Consider the following 18065-nt stretch of genomic DNA (forward strand, 5'->3'; position numbering starts at 1 on the left):
TAAGGCAGTCGTGAGGTATCGTCAATCTTCCAACCTCTATTTGAGAATCTAAAATGGAGTGACTCTAAGTGAACAGAAGAGGGCAGCATTACGCTTCTTTTAGTGTACAGCCTGCCGGGAAGAAGAAGAAGAAGAAGAAGAAGAAGAAGAAGAAGAAGAAGAAGAAGAAGAAGAAGAAGAAGAAGAAGAAGAAGAAGAAGAAGAAGAAGAAGAAGAAGAAGAAGAAGAAGAAGAAGAAGAAGAAGAAGAAGAAGAAGAAGAAGAAGAAGAAGAAGAAGAAGAAGAAGAAGAAGAAGAAGAAGAAGAAGAAGAAGAAGAAGAAGAAGAAGAAGAAGAAGAAACAATGGGCATTGTTGTGAGAGATAAATTCCAGCAGGTGGCGGTATTGCAACTATTGAGTGGAAGCTACTAGAAAAAGCCCGTAGAAGAAGAAGACGATGAAGTTAGCTGTCACAGATCTCTAATCCTTCGCCTTTTTTTGATGAATATGTAGCCATAAACTCACCCTTTATTATTTCAAAGCCGTCCACTGTGGGTTATTTTAATGTGTCCGTAGCCAAGTGAGTATTCGATTTTATATCTGAAATTGTACGCGATAAAATAAAGAGTCACTGCGCTAAACTCAGATAATGATAGGGAGACAGTGTACATGTTAACAATAAGGATTAGTGGTCGCTGAGGTTTTTAGTGTCTGATGCATGGATTTAAATCTGACTGTGCTTTCAGGAGGTAGCAGGTGTAGCTAACTGCGTTAGTTACTGAGGTCAGTGCGTCACACTTTTGTCGTCTTGTAATGTCGAGGGGCATCTGCTGCTGTGTAAAGTCACTCCTGTCAGCGCGTGTCGCTGCTAGCTTAATCTCCACCCAGATCCACTCCACCCTGGGTGGAATGCAGCAAAGCCAGTAGCCAGACTTTACCCACATTGGATTTAGGACACCTTAAATACCTTTAATTGCTGCATGAATACTAACTGAAACGCACCTAAACCGATGAAGAGCCTAGACTGTAGAGCTTTAAATCTAAGGATACTCATTTTAACCTCTCTCATGCCATATACATTACAATGGGTTGCTTTTCGAGTTCTACATTTGGTAAGTTTAACTAAAGTGTTAACCTTTTAATTTGTTTACCGTGGCTATTGATACGGAAACGTATGAATAGATGCACGTTCTATTCATACGCCCCTCATTGGCCAGTTTAGGTGACGTGTTGGGTGCACCACGCGACTTAAAGTTCCGTCAGTTTTATTTTAGCTCATATTTATTTTTTTAGCTACACCGCTAACCCTTTTATTCTAACCCTAACCTAGAAAATACCCTAAAATGTTTATTTTTGTTGTCAATGTATTTTTAACCCTAACCCAGGAAATACCCTACAATGTTTTGTTTTTTTTGTATATGTTTTTTTAAAGGTGGAATTTGCCATGTTAAATGTGTTCAAATGAAAAAAATATATATAACAAAAGCGGTATTCAAACCATGACAGCGGAAGGAAGACTTCTTCCATATCAATAGACACTTCTTTTACTGTTATTTTAGCTGAAATACAAAATTACATGACTGTGCTTTGTGTTTTAAAATTATTTTTTAAATAACTAAAAATGTAACGAGTGTTTTTCGAAGAAAAGTAGATCTACCTCTACTTTAGATTTTTGTTTTACTCTGAAAATAACTTTTTTATGTAGTTAAAGGATTTATTTTAGTGCCACTCCTAGCCTCACAGTGCAGTATTATTAATTGTAGGTGTTGGTTATGACTTGTGACTGCATAATACTTTCACCCTCATTTGTCCATTTATCTTCTATTACACATCGCCTTTATGTTGCAGGGTGGAGTCACAAGTGCCTATCCCAGTTTACTCTGCTGAATGCAGCTACGCCCTGTGCCTCACAGCACACCTTTAGGTGCAAATAAGCAGAGAATGTGTCAAATTCACTTAAGAGGGATGTGAGCAGCACACAGACTCCACTCAGTAACCTACAGACAGAAAGTGCTACTGACCACTTCTCCATCAAGCAGATGCTACATTTGTCCTAATTATTTTGTTTTCTAGGTGTGTGCGTTTGCCAAATGCAGGATGCGGTGTTGTCCTGGCCAGGTGCTGCGCTGCTTACGACTGCACTGGTGCTGCAGGCGGGGAAGGAGCAAAGTGCCCCTGTGGATCAGGGAAACCTTGGCCTACACTAGAGTGCTGCAGCGATCACTTTACTATAACTCACTCACAGACTCAGATGTGGTTTTTGACTCTATTTTTGAACCAGTTTTTTGGATGGTGGACTACATCACCCGCAGGTTTGGGACGGTGAGTGTGTTTATTATTCTTATCTATACATGATCTGAAACAGCGTCTATGTTTTATTTTCTTTGAAAACACTTCAAAAATGCTCTTATGCAAATCCTCAGTATGAATATAATAATATACTTTTGCTCTAACTCTGGTGTTAATAATTAGATTATTACGACTCCTGCTAACTAGGAGTAGTTCACAGTGAGATGAGATTACACTGTGGTCACACACTGATACAATGCTTGTCATTTTAGCAAACAGGTTAACATATTTCCTTAGTCACAGACAGTACCACGTGTGTACCACATACATAAAGTAATACACATTCTATTGTAGGGATGGGCAACTGTTATCACAGCGGGGGCCACAAAAATGTGATTATCAGATTGGAGGATCAAATTATTAACATAAATAATAATAATGACAAATCTGAGCATTAATACAGGAAACAGGGGTTTTGTCCTTTTTTGTTGATGATTTGTGTATTTTTCTGTTATATTGTATGTTTCATGAATTCGGTTTGTGTGTTTGCATGATATTTGTAATTTTGTGTATGTTTGTTGTAATTTTGTATCCTTTTCTGTAATTTGTTTATTTTTGTAGTCATTTTGTGTCTTCTTGTATGTTTTATGGGAGTAATTTTGTGTATTTCTATTGTCCTTTTTTGTGTTCTGCTGTACGTTTTTTGGAGGTATTTTGTTTGTTTACTTTGGGGGCCATACAAAATTAGACAGAGAGCCACATGTGGCCCCCTGGCCACTCATTTCCTGAGTCTAATCTATTGTATTTCTTTAGTAATGATTATTAGAAGCGTAAATATTTAGTGCTTTGTGTGACTCCCACTGTTATGTGACAGGTATTTGTGTGTCTGGTGGTGGTACTGATCAGCTCCATCGTGGTCATTGCTTACATCGTCCTGCTGCCGCTGGTCCTATACACTTACTCCCCACTATGGATTGCTTGGCATCTCTGCTTTGGAAATTGGATTATCGTCATGATTGCGTTTCATTACTACAAAGCTGCTAAGACGTCACCAGGGTTTCTCCAAAAAGTAAGATATTGACTTCACTTTTCTGTTATAACGCAAGTTATTACCTGTGTAAAACAATCAGCTTCATTCGGCTGTGGATTTAAATAAATTAATTTCTCACAGGAAAAATGTGACAGACCATTTGTGTCTGTGTGCAAAAAGTGCATCTTGCCCAAACCAGCACGGACCCACCACTGTGGTATCTGTAACCGGTAAGTCATGGGCTTTTTCTTTTCTTAATATGGAATTTTTAATTTATATGTCTAACCAAGTTGGACACATGGATCTTATGTATTTTAAATAAAATAACTGTAGAATTGACATCTAAACAAACGTAAAACAAACGAGGATTGGCATGTTTTCCTTGTTTTTTCCTCAATATGGCGATTGCGATTTAATATGCAATTATTTTTCTCAAGGGCCTTTTGTCATGTATTTTTCAATGAACACAAGCAATAAAACAATCTGTTTGATAATAAACAATTTCAAATTTATTTAAACTTCAAATAAATATAAAATACACATTTTAAAGCACAAGCTACAACAATAAAGCAAACAAATCTGTGGCTTTACCTCTTCAACAATATTTAACTAACTTCACGTTTGCACTGCACTTCTTAAACACTCTCTGAACTTAACAGGACAGTACAATTGGCGCTATATAAAATAAAGTTGAATTGAATTGTAGTCACATAATGGAGGACCAGTGATTTCTTTTGTAAGCAAATGCAAGTGTTCAGCATTATTTTGATAAGTTACTAGTTCATAATGAGAAAATATTAGCTTTTCCATTACAATTTTGTATTTCATTCCTTTCTGATTTTTGTCGAAAGACGGAAAATATGTAATACTTCTATAAAGTATTCTACTTTCTTCTGTGTTGCAGGTGTATACTGAAAATGGATCATCATTGTCGTATCCTTTGTGCAAAGTTCCTCCTCAGGATTTCTAAATCAGCCTGACAATAAATATCTGTTATAGTTAAACTTTTTAACGGATAAATCTGTTTTCTTAACACGCGCATTTCAGCCTGGTTGAATAACTGCGTGGGCCACTTCAACCACCGTTACTTCTTCTCTTTCTGCCTTTTCATGACCTTGGGTTGTGCTTACTGCAGTATCAGTGGAAGAGATTTGTTCCTAAATGCCTACAATGCTCTCGAGGTGAGTTATTGTTGGAATTATTTTACGTGTGAGTGTCCTGGACTGTTTCCTTTTCTTGTCATGTTTTTTTTTTTTTTCGTGTTTCCCTCGAGCCTTTGTGTCATTTTTTTATGGATGATTTTAGTTTTTGACCTCAGGGTTTTTTCTTTGTGATGTGTACTTTTAGCGCTTTAGGCATTCAGACATGGAACAACCAGGGATACCAGTAACAGGGATGGGACCTCTAATAGGGCTCCTTCCTGTCGGGCAGGTAAAAAAAAAACTCAAAAAGAAATGACACCTAATCACTTTTAGCATGTCTGAAAAACCTGTCTCTGATAATGTGCTGTTGTTGTCATCACCCAGACTGACTTTCAAACTGCTGCGCCGCCATACACGCTTAAGGAAAGGATGATTCATAAAAGCATTATCTACATGTGGGTGCTCACCAGGTAATACATTTATTTTAACTTGTTACCTGTCAAACAGCTTTACTATACTAGAGGATTTGTCAACCTTGGGGTCGCCTGGAATTATAGTGGGGTCGCCTGAAATGTCTAGTAATAACACAATAAAAAAAAATATGAATTGTTCATTTTTATTTATCTATTTTGCATAATTAAAAAACACATAATATCACAGAAATAGATATGCAATGCAGGAAGAAGCATGAAGCTCAAAGAGCTTTAATAATAATAATTATTATTTTTCAAATTAAAACACCACACACAATCTTAAACATCTGTATTCTATTCTTTCTACTTTCTCAAATATAAATATAGTTCAAATAAAATGCAGTGTAAAAATATCTGAGCTGGTGCATATTGTCACTTTGTATTTGTAACACAGTATAACAAAAAAAAAGGCTCTGGGGTTGCCATAAATGTGTAATATAAAAATGGGGTCACAACAAGAACTATATTCCCATTCACACAAAAAAAAACTTCAAATACAATTGATTTACAGTTAAAACAACCGTAAGTGAAATTCTGTCATTTTCTGCTGCTAGTTCCTTTGTTCTTTGTTCCCTCAGTACAGCAGGACTGGCGCTGGGTGCCCTCACCATATGGCACGCACTTCTCATCTCCAGAGGAGAGACTAGCATAGAGAGGCATGTCAACAAAAAAGAGAATACGAGATTAGCAAAAAGAGGAAGGGTGAGCTTTTCCATGTAAAAGAGAACAAAAATCACATGTTTCCTTGGTGAATAAATAAGCCTAAATCGTTGAATATCGGGATGTAAATTTCAAATCGTTCTCCTATTTTTTTGTTGTGTCAGATATATGTGAACCCTTTTAGCTACGGGAGGCTGGACAACTGGAAAGTCTTCCTTGGTGTGGAAAAGAGAAGGTTTGTTCTTTTAATAAAGCTTTTAAGTCCATCATTTCACCACACCTCTTGAGATTTGTTCCTTGTTTTGTTTGTGTTATCAGTCACTGGGTGACGCGCGTTCTCCTTCCCTCCGGACACCCTCCACGCGGCGACGGTTTAACCTGGGATATCTTCAGCGTTCACCATGATGTCATACCTGTATGACAGACTCAGTCTGGCTAGCAGAGTCTCTTTATCAGACAGTCGTGTGCTCAGCCTACAGCGAGGCTGATGGAACATGAGGTAAAGGATCCTCGGCGACATGAAGACAATGGGGTCGTGTCACAAATACCTCAACAACATGCAGTGCAATGCTCTAAGGCTCTTTGACCTGCGTATTTCAGGAATTTAAAGTGTAAAAAGAACTGTTCACTCTTGACTGGTTTTTGCTATCTCTGCAAACTGGTTTTGCACGTTTTTCTGCACTGTGTCAAAATGGTTTTAACATTTTTTTTTCACAAGCCACGAATTACTGACTGAACTAACTGATAAAAATATGATAAAAAAAAAACTTAAGTCATCCTTTTTGTAAAAAAAAAAAACACCAAACAAGTAGAAGGCACTTAAATGTAGTAGTGTTTATCTCATCAACTGCCTCAAATCTCTCTTTTTAAATTTCCCAGTATATCGTGATGTTTAATGCTAAGTTATTACCAGTTTTTTTTAAAATATATATATAATCAAACTGTGTTGCTTTTTTATTGTAATTATGCTCTTATTGCTTTTTTTGTCAAATGACCAAAAAAAAGTTGTATTTTTTGGTACAACCAACTTGTTACAATTGATAAACTTGACTTTCTTATTTTCCTTTGTTGTGTTTTTTGTTCACCCACTGCTGAGTTACTTTATGATATTCTGTGCAGACACCAGCTCCAAAGTTACATCATAGTATTACGCAGACAGACTGGGACGTGTGCCGATAAAGGGCTGGATTAATCGAGATGTATGCATGATTTTATTTATTTAGTGTATGTCGATGTTACGTCACTTGCATGATTTACAGCTCGAGCCAAAAGTTGTTTTTTAAATTAGATTTTTGTCCCCTCCACAGGATGTTTATGGCATCGAAAAAAAATTCTTGTAGGCTGTAAATGTGTGATGATTTTTCATTGTATGTTATGACTTGCAACATTTTACAAATATTTCCTGCTGTCGCGACTAGTAGAAAGAGAAGCGTAAAAGAACACGATGAAAAGCCACCAGATTAAAGGATAATGGTAGATTTTAACCTTGGACTGTGTCCGAATAGTCCCTCCTATCTCCTTTCCTATCCAATTTTCCCTAACCCTGTGGATGACATCACGATAGTCAAATATAGCTTTTAAAAAATCTAGTCTGGATATGTAATACAGTAATCCGCAATTTAATTCTTCTTAGTCAAAATGAACATTTCAGATATCTACAATGACATTCTTCCTATCTACAATTGTAATGTCAGATATCTACAAAGTAATTCCTCCTAGGATAAATTATGTCACTTTCCCCGGTGATATGTATGTGGTTTGTTGTTACAGATATATTTAATTCAGTTATGGATAGGCGCAATGTGAGATGTGGATATCTGCAACTAAATTATGACTATCCATAACTCCATTTAGATGAATCTACAAGTGCATTCTGACAAGTCACGATTCCAAATCAAGATATCTTCAACTCCCATTCAATAAATACATATTTAATGACATTTGTAAATATCTTTAATCACGTTTTAACTAGTTAAAATTATGTTATAGATATCTTGGACTGGAATAACGCCTTATCTCTAGCTGGAGTTATGGATAATCATAATTTAGTTGCAGATATCCACATCTCACATTGCGCCTATCCATAACTGAATTAAATATCTATCTTCTATCTATAAAGCAAGGAACCTCTTTCTGTCTGTGTGTGTGTGTGTGTGTGCTCCTCCTCAAATATCTCAGCACATTCAGGATCAGACCGACCTGAGAGTGAAAATGGTCTTAAATGCAGCTTTGCGGAACCGCTCAATGTTGACAGGTAGTCATGACAACTCAGGATAAAGCTTGAAAGCTTCGTAGAATCTTCAGTAGTGACTGCACAAATTGGCTTTTAACAACGACTAAAGTGGGTCTAATATCCTTAAAAACACCCCGTAAATATTGACCAGCAGGTGTCCTCAGTGAGCAACGTTTGAAACTAAGGTGAGGAATAATGATAATTTAAAAATACGTGTGTGTAATTCAAAATTAAATTTGCATTAGGAAACGAGTGTTTACAAGGTAGGTTTAAAGATGATTTAACTTTTATTCTGAATTATAGAGGAATTAAAGCTCCCATGTAAACCATCCATGAAAAAGGTACTTTACCTCCATGACTCACACCCCTAACATACAGGACTTTAATATCACTGCCAGCAGAGGTCAGTGTTCAAAATTTAAATTTTATTTATTTATTTCTGAATTTATTTATTTATTTATTTATTGATTTTGTTTTCAGCCAGACGCCATAAAAAGTACTTTGCTGTCAGGTTGGTTAGATATAAATCCAAGTTTCATCAATTTATTCTTTTGCTAGTTTATTTTTATTTTGTGCAAATAATGAAATCATTCAAGATAAACTTTAATATATGTGTACATCTGAATAATGATGGCACAAATCATGTAATTAACTAAAATAAAAATAAACAATTAATCGAAAAATATCATTACAAAGAAAAAAGTAATATTAAGAAATATATATGTATATAATGTGAATTATACTAAAACAGTGACTTTGCCCAATGCCTGTAGGGTTATGTGTCTTATTTCAATCACAAAAAGTAGTGACGAATGCGAATAGAAACTTATCCTTTATTGGGAAACGTGTGTTTCACATGTTTTAACCTTTAAAAAAAAATAAATCTGATTCAGCAACAAAGATGCAATTACATTTTGAAATATTAGCTGATATTTTACTACGCTAGCAAGGTCAATAAAAAACAAAAACTTATTTTAAACAATTACTTAAGACTGATAAAAATTATTAAAATCTTATTGTACCATGGGCTTGATGTTTTTTTTCTTTTTATTTTTTATTGAACAAGTCCATATTTCACATTTCTACAGATTATAGACAAAGCTAAAAGACAAAACAATAAAACAATATGAACCAAGAGGCAAAAAAAATGTACTTACAATAAAACAACAAATTGAGCTATTGAAAAATATTATATATTTTTTTCTTCCATAAATGAAACAAGTCTAGAGGCATTTCTGTTATGAAGAAGAGGCCTTGATGTTTTAAAACAATCTCTTATTCTGAAAGTCTTTCTGATGTAAAATTCAAAGTGCGCATGCGTGCAGAGAGATTTAATACTGGATCGGGACGATCAGCCTTGATCTGATGAGCCTGTGCATCACGAGCTGGAGGAAATAGAGATATTGATCACACGGTTTTGGGAGACTTTTGATGATTTAAACAGAACCTCTGGTCCCAGCGGGAGTCTGAAGTCCTGCTGACTTCCATTTCTTAAAAAAACTTCACGCAAGTTCGGATGTGGCAGGAAAACTGCAGACGGATGCACAATTTAGCGGACTGGATCACAGGTGAGCGTGGGGAACACGCTCACAGGTGTGTCGTGTCCATGAATTAGACGTTACATGATCGCGCACGAGCCACCGTGTGAACGCGTCGCGTGGGGACACTGTGGCGCGTGTCCGTGTCAGCTGGCAGTACACGTGACGTAAACACAGCGGTCCGCCTGCGCTCAGGAGCGAGAATTGCTGAGCTGTCATTACTCAGCGCGCACACGCGCACACGCACAGCACTCAGCTCAGAGGCTCCATCGCATATGCTTTAGGGAATCACTCATGTCTGGGTGTGTGTGTCTGTCGGTCATTATGCAGACTGACCGTCTGTTGTCTCCTGGGTCTGTCTTCCAGGGTCAGTGATGGGAGGCTGTGTGAGCAGGCGCAGGAACAGACCAGGGAGTGTCCAGAGCTCCACGAGAACCAAGAAACGTGCAGGTAAGAAGTAGAAACACAGCAGAGAAATGAAGGAATACAGAGACTATTTATCAAGTGCTTATTAATGGGATTTACCTCAAACATGAAATCAAAAGGGTCCAATTTCTGTAAATTACTTAGATATTCTTTATTACTTACAAAGGTGCTAAACAGCATGTTTCTTAAAATATCGATCCGATATCGATATGACTGCTCCCCAGCGATGGGTTCAATTGCAGAGGACAAATTTCAATATATGTGTAACAACATATACATGACGAATAAAGGCTTAAAGCCCAATTTAATTTAATTTTAATTTAATATCAGCCAGAAAACAAATATCGGATTTCATGGAAAATCTCCGATATAAGCGCTCCGATAAGTTTTTGTTGTCGTTGTCTCCGCCCTCAATTGTTCCCACCATGTACCGACAGTAGAAAATAACTGAAGTGAACTTGAATTGTTGACTATTGTTCTCTGTTTGAGTACCATCACTTGATCAAGCCTTTTCTAACATTCCACACTACAAAAGAAGTCATAAAAGAATGTGTGATTCGTGCTGATATCGGCATCGGCCAATACCCAAGGCTTCAATATCGGTATCGGGACATCCCTACTTCCACTGTCCCTTCATGGTTGGATTCACTAAAAATGCACTTTCACTTAGACGTGCACTTGATCACAACCTAAATCTATGTAATTTTTTTGTAATCAACTTTTAATTTATCTGTGGTTAGTGATTACAGTCTAATTTATAGTTTAGTTATATTATACCCCCCCCCCCCCCTTTTCGATCCCACAAGTTCATTCCCCTGGCGATGGACATATTGATACATGTACACAAATGAGTTTAATACTTAATCTACTTCTGGAATTTACCAGTGTTTAATAAATTACAGTAGTGTTGTAGCATGGGAATGAACACAGAATTGTATGATAAATTCATCAACCACTAAGCCAGTGGTTTTCAACCTTGGTCAAGAAAGACACACACATTAAAAATGTGTTACACTAAATAACAATGTTAAATTGAATTCATACTCATTAATTTATATTTAAAATTGTTTTGAACAAAGCAAAACATCTGCCCAGGCTTACATGTGTGTATAAAATATATACTTATGTTTTGAAGAAATCATATTACAAATGATTCTGTGAATGCATTAATGTACCTTACAGGGTTCAGTACTTCTAAAAAAAAGTGAGGAATCACTGACTGCACTGATCATGTGCTAGCAACTACAGTTTTTTATGTTTACGTATGATCGAGGAGAAGAGGATAACAACAACTCCTGGGTCCACACATGAATATCAAACTTCCATAATATAAAATTACTTACGATATCATCATTCTGGCCCGAGATTTTCTATTTTTCAATAGAATTATCTGGACACCTCACACATTATCAATACATCATTTTACTAAACATTACTTCAATATTAGTAATTATGCACACATCAAAAGTGTATATTATTTGGTATTGTCCTTTTATTTTGTAAAACACTTGATTGCCATGTCTTTGTATTCAAAGTGATTAAAAATATATATATTATTTGGATTGACAGAGCTCGTGTTTGCTACATTCCTTTGCATGAAAGTCACTCCAAAGCATTGATTGTTATTTGAATTTTTATATACGCACTTACCTTGATCAATGCTTAAAGGTGCAGTTTAAATGATACCTTCATGGAAACCAAATATGTATATTTTTTGCCTGTGTGAGGGTACATGGACATAATCACCACACACACTCAGCAAGAGCATGCCAATTTGGCCTGAAAAAGAAGGCTAAGGCAAAGGATCACGCGTGACCATCCAGCTGAGCAACATCACTATACTCTCCATTCCATTTGAGTTGTAAATATTCATTAAAATCTAAATAATATATCCTCATTATATTAAGAGTGATCCGTCACAATGCGTTGCAGAAATAGACTCTTCTAGGTCACACGTATGATGATTATAGGGAACAGAATGGCTTCTTTAGCCTTCAGTGAAGTGTAAAAGTAGCTTTTCCTTGATTTGGATGATGTGTGCAGGTGTTGGGTGCGTATCAGGCATCCGTCATGTGTCTAATCTCTGCTGACAACCTGCACTAATATGACATATTATATAAACACAGTTTCAACCTTGGGCTTGTGTACAACAGCCTGTGTACCAGGCCAGGTTTGCATGTATTATGCATTGAGGAGCAGCATAATACAAAGTTCCATCACTGGGTCGATTCCCTTACATCCTGCATAATTTACTTGAGGCTGGTTTGCTTCGAAATGGAAGACATTTCACCTGTAGGATAGACTTGACCTCTTCCATGGATTGCTGGGACTAATATCTTGAGTTCAATTCAGACGTAAGGCCTCTGTGTGATAATATTAGTTGTAAATAAATAACAAAGCTTCCGTCAAGGTTTCCAGGAACTCTATAATTTATTTTTCAAGTGTGGGCTCTGCTGTGGTTGTCTGACAAGGGTTTTGTTGTCTGCTAATAGGTTTAGCATGTAACCTGAAGGTATTTCAACCTCGTCCCTAAATAGAGCTGATAGGATTAGACCTCTTGTGTAAAGGATCTACCCATGAGCAAGGCCGTCCAATCTGTTCTGTATCTGCCCATTCTTTGAACCGGTTTCCATGAGGTGATCTGGGGATATTTTGGGACAGTGGAGTGTTTGTTATTAGAAGGGATAAAAGAGGAGGTAACGTGGCTTTTTTAAGCAACTGTAGTGGAGTGGCCACATTGCAGCGAACTAGATCAGAGTACAGCAGGAGGCTGGTTGGTCGTCTCCAGGTTTGCCAGTTTCCTCTGGGTTATTGTGGCCGATGTGCAGAAGTTTGAGCGGCATCAAACCTTGGAGATATAGCAGTTATGGGTGTACCGAATTCCAGGGAATACAATTACCATCACGCACCGAATTCTCCTTTTAAGATTTTTCTGAAGCGTAAGTAGTTTGTGTTAAAAATGGGCTCTCGTGTGTGTGTGTGTGTGTGTGTGTGTGTGTTTATGCTTTGGCAGCTTCTGAATGTGTCCTAAAGTTTCTGCCAGAGTTTAGCGCTAAGGTGATGTGCTGAATACAAAGTCATCTGTTTATTAGTTCATGTTCTATAGGACTATTAGTCTTATAATTCTTTACACACAGAATATTGTGTTGTTATTTTACCATCTATTTAGTCTAATTTTGTAATTAAAGCTAGCTTCCTTCCCCCAATTTATGTCTCTCATTATTTGTTTACTATTATCTATTGTCTTGCTGGGATGCAAAGCTAAACATTACACAGGCCATTGTGTACTTATTTGGATGCTAATCCTTCTGACCTTTTGTATCCTCATGTATTAATAGTAATATGGATCTATAGGTCAGAGAGACAACCATAGCCACTCATTCTAAATATTACATACAGTAACAATAATGCTAAAATAACACCAGGTCCAAATATTTCACTTTGTTTTGCAGGCTTTTTCCAGCCCTTCACACTAAACTGCATTGTTTCCTTTATTCGTTTGATATTTCACCCATTTTATTAACAATTTTAACTCAGTTGCTCACTGTTTTTATCTGATTTTTGTTTTTTTGTATCGCATATTTGGTATGTTCTACATTAAGATCTTACCCCATGGAAAAGTGCTCCATGAAATAAAGTTGTTATTGTTATCACAGGGAGTATATTTTTATAACTGAAGGTTAGGTTTTTTGGACTAAAGAAGCAAAACGTGGCCCTAATTTACAGTTGCTGGTCTTAGATCACAGGTAGCAGCGGAGTTTGAGTTGAGGACGCGCTGTCAGTGTTGATCCTCGTACACAGACACTCTGTGGATGTACTGGATGGATGTGTTCGTGCTCTCAGATACCTGTCGTTTGTCATCACAGCCGTACATAGAAATGTAAAAGTTCACACAAATTATTCAGTCTTGATCCCTGTTTTCCTTCAAGCCAACATCTTAACAAGATATTTCTTAACTCTAGCATTAACACTTTGTATCATTTATTGAACAAAAAGATTTTGACTTAGCGGAACATAATTCAACAATGCCTCAAAACTCCTACGTTTGTGCTAAAGAGGATAGAACAAAGCCAATGTTTCAGGATCAGAGCAATATTAAATGCTCTGGTTATTTAGAATTTTGTTACCTGATTATTAGTGTTCTAAAATATGTGATTGCACATTTTATGTGGTATTTTTAATGAGTTTTGAAGAAGAAGATAGATGAGACACAGGTGTAGTTTGACAAAAATTACCCACAGAGCCTGGTAAAAATGCTCTAAATCAATATTTGGCTTCCTGATCAGTATTTCTTTTTCTGTAAAAAAAATTTAAAAAAAAAGAATTCTGTATCATTGGCTGAGGAGCAGCCAACACTCCAGCCTCAGCCTGGTGGGATGACGGCAGATAAATCCCGATTACTGCCTATAATCCACTGGTGTGCGTCTGTTTATGTCTGTGCACATGGATGCGTTACCATACTCCCATAGTAATCCATAGCACTAGAAAAATATCACTTTAATTTCCATCCATCTGCGAATCTGACTTACATTAATGGGTGCATTGGCTCTGAAGGGAAGATGGGATGGAAACATTGTGGATAGAAAATGTTTGATATCTGATAATGCAGTTGGAAATAAAAGCTCTGATAGGGATTAATATTAATAAAAAAGATGCTTAGCATTGCAGACAGCGACACGATTGATGATGTGCATTTTTAGAGGTCAGAGGAAAAGAAAAACCACATCTATTTGTGGGTCATAATATGGTCAGCAGCAGTCACAGCTATCTCAGGTAACAGATGGAGCTTAGCCAATTTATAAAGCAGACGCTACCTGTGCCAACCTGGCAACCATCTGCCAACCAAGCACTTTGCCTACTAGATGCTTGATGTTCAACCCTTAATCCTTTTATGATGCCATTGAGCTTATTGAACAACTAATTAAATGCAGCAATTTATATATATGTTTTTTGGGTTTTTTTTATCTTGTTTTAGGACGTAATGAGCCTTTGAAAAAGGATCGCCCAAAATGGAAAAGCGAGTACCCGATGACAGAAGGACAGCTGCGGAGTAAGAGGGATGAGTTTTGGGATACAGCTCCAGCCTTTGATGGACGGAAAGAGATCTGGGACGCCCTCAGAGCAGCTGCCCTGGCTGCAGAGTGCAACGACCTGGAGCTAGCACAGGCTATAGTGGACGGAGCGTGCATCACTCTGCCTCATGGTATGAAACCACCACACATGCCCATTCCCCTTTTTCTGATATGAAACCATCATCGAGCTATAAAACAAAAGCCGTCAATGTTTCACTCAAGCATGGGAAGCGATAATTCCCCAGAGTGCTGAAGAACAGTTTGTAGGAATCAAATGCATCAATTGTTTAGAGATTACTGTGTTGCAGTTACGTAATAGTCGCAGTGCTACGTGAGCACAGTAAGACATGAGAGTTGGGGAAAGAGGAAACCTGCTGTTCCTGCATGTTTATTATCTCCTTCTGTTAGGATTGTTTCTGATTTGACTGTTTAAAGGACACAGTGTTGAAATAAGTGATAGAGACAATCATGTAAAAAAAAAAAAGATTTATTTAAAGTGAGTTTAGTTTGAGCCAGTGGTTCTCAACCATTTCAAGCTGCGACCCCCAAAATAAAGGTGCCAGAGACTGGGGACCCCCACTGTACCTGAAGGTGTTTGAACACAGACATGAACATTGAAGAACAGTCATGTGGAGACGGAGCCATCTATAATGTGGAATAAAGGGGAGAGCTTTTTGGGGCCCATTCATAAAGTCGGCAAAAACATTGTTACATGAATCTGTAATAACCACATTTATTTATTTATCTGGATATGTTTATTATTTGCGCCATAATATATAAACATCTTAAAGATGTAAATCCTTGTTTTAATCACAAATAAAATGGGTTAAAAGTGACCAAAAATGGTGGAAAAGTTGGTGAAATGGGGTTTCGAAAACTACAGAAATTGGTGAAAAGTCGCAAAAACGGACACAAAAAGTGGTTAAAACAGTTCAAAGTGTCAATAATTGGTGAATGTGGTTAAATTGCCAAAAACTATGAAATATGGTGAAACAAGGTTAAAAGTGACAATAATGGGTCAACCTATGTGACATTAGGTGGGAAAAGTGGTGGAGGATTTATAAATATATATATATAAATGTCTTGAAAGTGGAAGTAAAGCAGAAGATACATTGAAATTTGATGGAGTATTGTAGCAAAAATGCATTAAAAGGAGCAAAAATATAGCAAGCAAGAAAAAGTGATGAAAATATATTAAAGTATAGCAATTTTGGTGTAGTTGCAGAAAAACTGTAAAGATAGGCAAAAATTGGCTTAAATTGTTCAGAAAATAGTTTTAGTTTCTTTAAGGCATCTGGTGACACCCTTCCATTGTCTTGCGACCCCAAATGGGGTGCCTACTCCAAGGTTGAGAACCCCTGGTTTAAGCAGTAGATCTCTGTAAGATGGTTAGTAATGCATGTTTTCCTCTTCCCTTCAGGCTCTCTCACAGAGAGTTACGATGAACTGGGAAACTGCTACCAGCTGCCGGCCTACACACTCGTCCCACCAGTCAACATCATCAGTGAGACGTCCAATGAGAGCAAAGCTTGTGATTCCTCTCAGAAACAAGCTCAGCCTCTTCCATGTCGACAAGAGTTTCAGTTGCGGGTGCGATTATCAACAGGTAAATGTGCTTTTGAATTTCTATTAGCTGAGTTAGCAAGGTACACACAAGAATTTTATCAATCTGAAGAGATTTTTTAAAAATCTGAACAGACTTTACACATGAAGATTTAAAAAAAACTTCTGTCCCACCACATGTCCTCCCCCAAGCCAGAAATCTAACTATGTGATCTAATACTGCATTCCAAGCAACTTGGAACTCTGGATTTTCCGACCTCCTTCTTAAAAAAGTGACTCGGTACGCCACCTGAAGTCGTAGCTCCTACTCAGTAGAGTTGGGGAAACTAATCTAATATAGCGGTCAGCCATGTTGGAGATATTTTGATGTGCTGCCGCTGAACTTGGTGGAACTCGGAAGTCAGAATTTTTAACTCGGAATTGCTGAAATCTGAGTGCCCTGGAAAGCAGCATTATGTATTTCTCAGTCAGCTTGCTTAATAGATTCGGTTCCACGTCATAAATCATGAGTCGACACACAGACACACGAGAATTTTTGGTCATAAATATTGAACAGGTATACTATTTACGAATTTTATCCCCGACTCATCTCAGAGCCGATTATCTGGACAAATTCACTTTCAACACCTCAGACCACCGTTAGAGTATAATCTGATAAGCCATAAAATAATCTGGCATTTTCCGGCCTTGGTCAAAAAGGGGGAAAATTGGGACAAAAACCAGCTTGATTGTCATCACATTCAATAATATGTGTAACATCTACTTATTGTTGTTTTATTATTGTCATTTTTAAACTGTAGGAAAAGATGTGCGTCTGACAGCCAGCCTTGCAGATTCTATTGCTGAGCTGAAGAAACAACTGGAGGAGCAGGAAGAAATCGAAGTGACTCGCCAGAGGTGGTTCTTTTCCGGGAAACTCCTGACGGACAAATCCCGCCTGCAAGATGCCAAGATCCAAAAGGACTTTGTCGTCCAAGTGATTGTCAATGTGAATCCTACAGTTGTATCCAACTGAGGATTAATGCGGCGTGAGTGAAGTGAAGCAAAAATAAAGGCTGTGCCAGAAATGAAATGAAGGGCCTGTAATTGTGTTGGTCCGAGCAGTAATAGTATATGTACATTTTTGTATAAAGAAGAATTATTGCTTTTATATTGCTCCTCCTTTTTCTATTTTTTCCTTTTTTTTCCAAACCAAGTTTGAGTAAGCACTGAAACACTTTAGATCTAAAGTAGAGTTCCAAGATGCGCATCCTGTTTGTTTGTGAAAAAAAAAAAAAAAATCACAGCTTTGTTGTTTACAAAGGCCTCCCAGCTTCTCATGTCTCTTTATTCATGTGTTTATTGATATGTGAACAACTTAAGGATACTCTTTTTTTTTTTTTTTTCTCACTCTTTCTTTTAAATGTAATAGCTGTAAATATCATGTACATTTTGTTGTTTTGTCAATGTGCAATTTTTGTCTTCAATTGTCAGCTGTACATTTATGCTGAATACATGGAATGTAATGGTGGATGTTAATAAGAAAGATCAGACTGGGTGCAGCAGTTAAATGCACAGTATAGAGCTCACTGTACTTGAATAAGTTATCAATTAAAAAGGAATATAAAAGAGTTTGTTGTATTTTCTTGATGCCTGTGTGATGTTTTATTAGCAGTAGTG

At 37.1% G+C, this 18065-nt stretch overlaps 2 protein-coding genes across 7 annotated transcripts; both read left to right on the top strand.

Moving 5' to 3' along the window:
* Positions 1-297: 297 nt before the first annotated feature.
* On the top strand, positions 298-6382 carry zdhhc16a (zDHHC palmitoyltransferase 16a). Of its 4 annotated transcripts, none has more exons than XM_028468460.1 (11): positions 298-560; positions 2054-2302; positions 3144-3338; positions 3441-3529; positions 4204-4232; positions 4347-4480; positions 4647-4730; positions 4826-4911; positions 5493-5616; positions 5739-5809; positions 5893-6382. In XM_028468460.1, the coding sequence occupies exons 2-11, from the start codon at positions 2078-2080 to the stop codon at positions 5993-5995; spliced, it is 1140 nt and encodes a 379-aa protein (XP_028324261.1). In that variant the 5' UTR covers positions 298-560; positions 2054-2077; the 3' UTR covers positions 5996-6382. The 4 variants fall into 4 exon arrangements, 3 of the variants coding, with proteins under 3 accessions (XP_028324261.1, XP_028324263.1, XP_028324260.1); XR_003675628.1 differs by lacking the exon at positions 298-560 and adding an exon at positions 641-1092 and having other exon boundaries at positions 5498-5616; positions 5893-5959; XM_028468462.1 differs by lacking the exon at positions 298-560 and adding an exon at positions 641-1092 and having other exon boundaries at positions 1829-2302.
* Positions 6383-7858: 1476 nt separating this feature from the next.
* ubtd1a (ubiquitin domain containing 1a) lies at positions 7859-17713 on the top strand. Of its 3 annotated transcripts, none has more exons than XM_028468898.1 (5): positions 7859-7992; positions 9712-9795; positions 14747-14974; positions 16264-16449; positions 17207-17713. In XM_028468898.1, the coding sequence occupies exons 2-5, from the start codon at positions 9720-9722 to the stop codon at positions 17419-17421; spliced, it is 705 nt and encodes a 234-aa protein (XP_028324699.1). In that variant the 5' UTR covers positions 7859-7992; positions 9712-9719; the 3' UTR covers positions 17422-17713. The 3 variants fall into 3 exon arrangements, with proteins under 3 accessions (XP_028324699.1, XP_028324698.1, XP_028324700.1); XM_028468897.1 differs by lacking the exon at positions 7859-7992 and adding an exon at positions 9130-9375; XM_028468899.1 differs by lacking the exons at positions 7859-7992; positions 9712-9795 and adding an exon at positions 12502-12710.
* The last annotated feature ends 352 nt before the right edge of the window (positions 17714-18065 follow it).

Source organism: Gouania willdenowi, chromosome 15 (assembly GCF_900634775.1).
Source record: "Gouania willdenowi chromosome 15, fGouWil2.1, whole genome shotgun sequence".
NCBI classification, from domain to species: Eukaryota; Metazoa; Chordata; class Actinopteri; order Blenniiformes; family Gobiesocidae; genus Gouania; species Gouania willdenowi.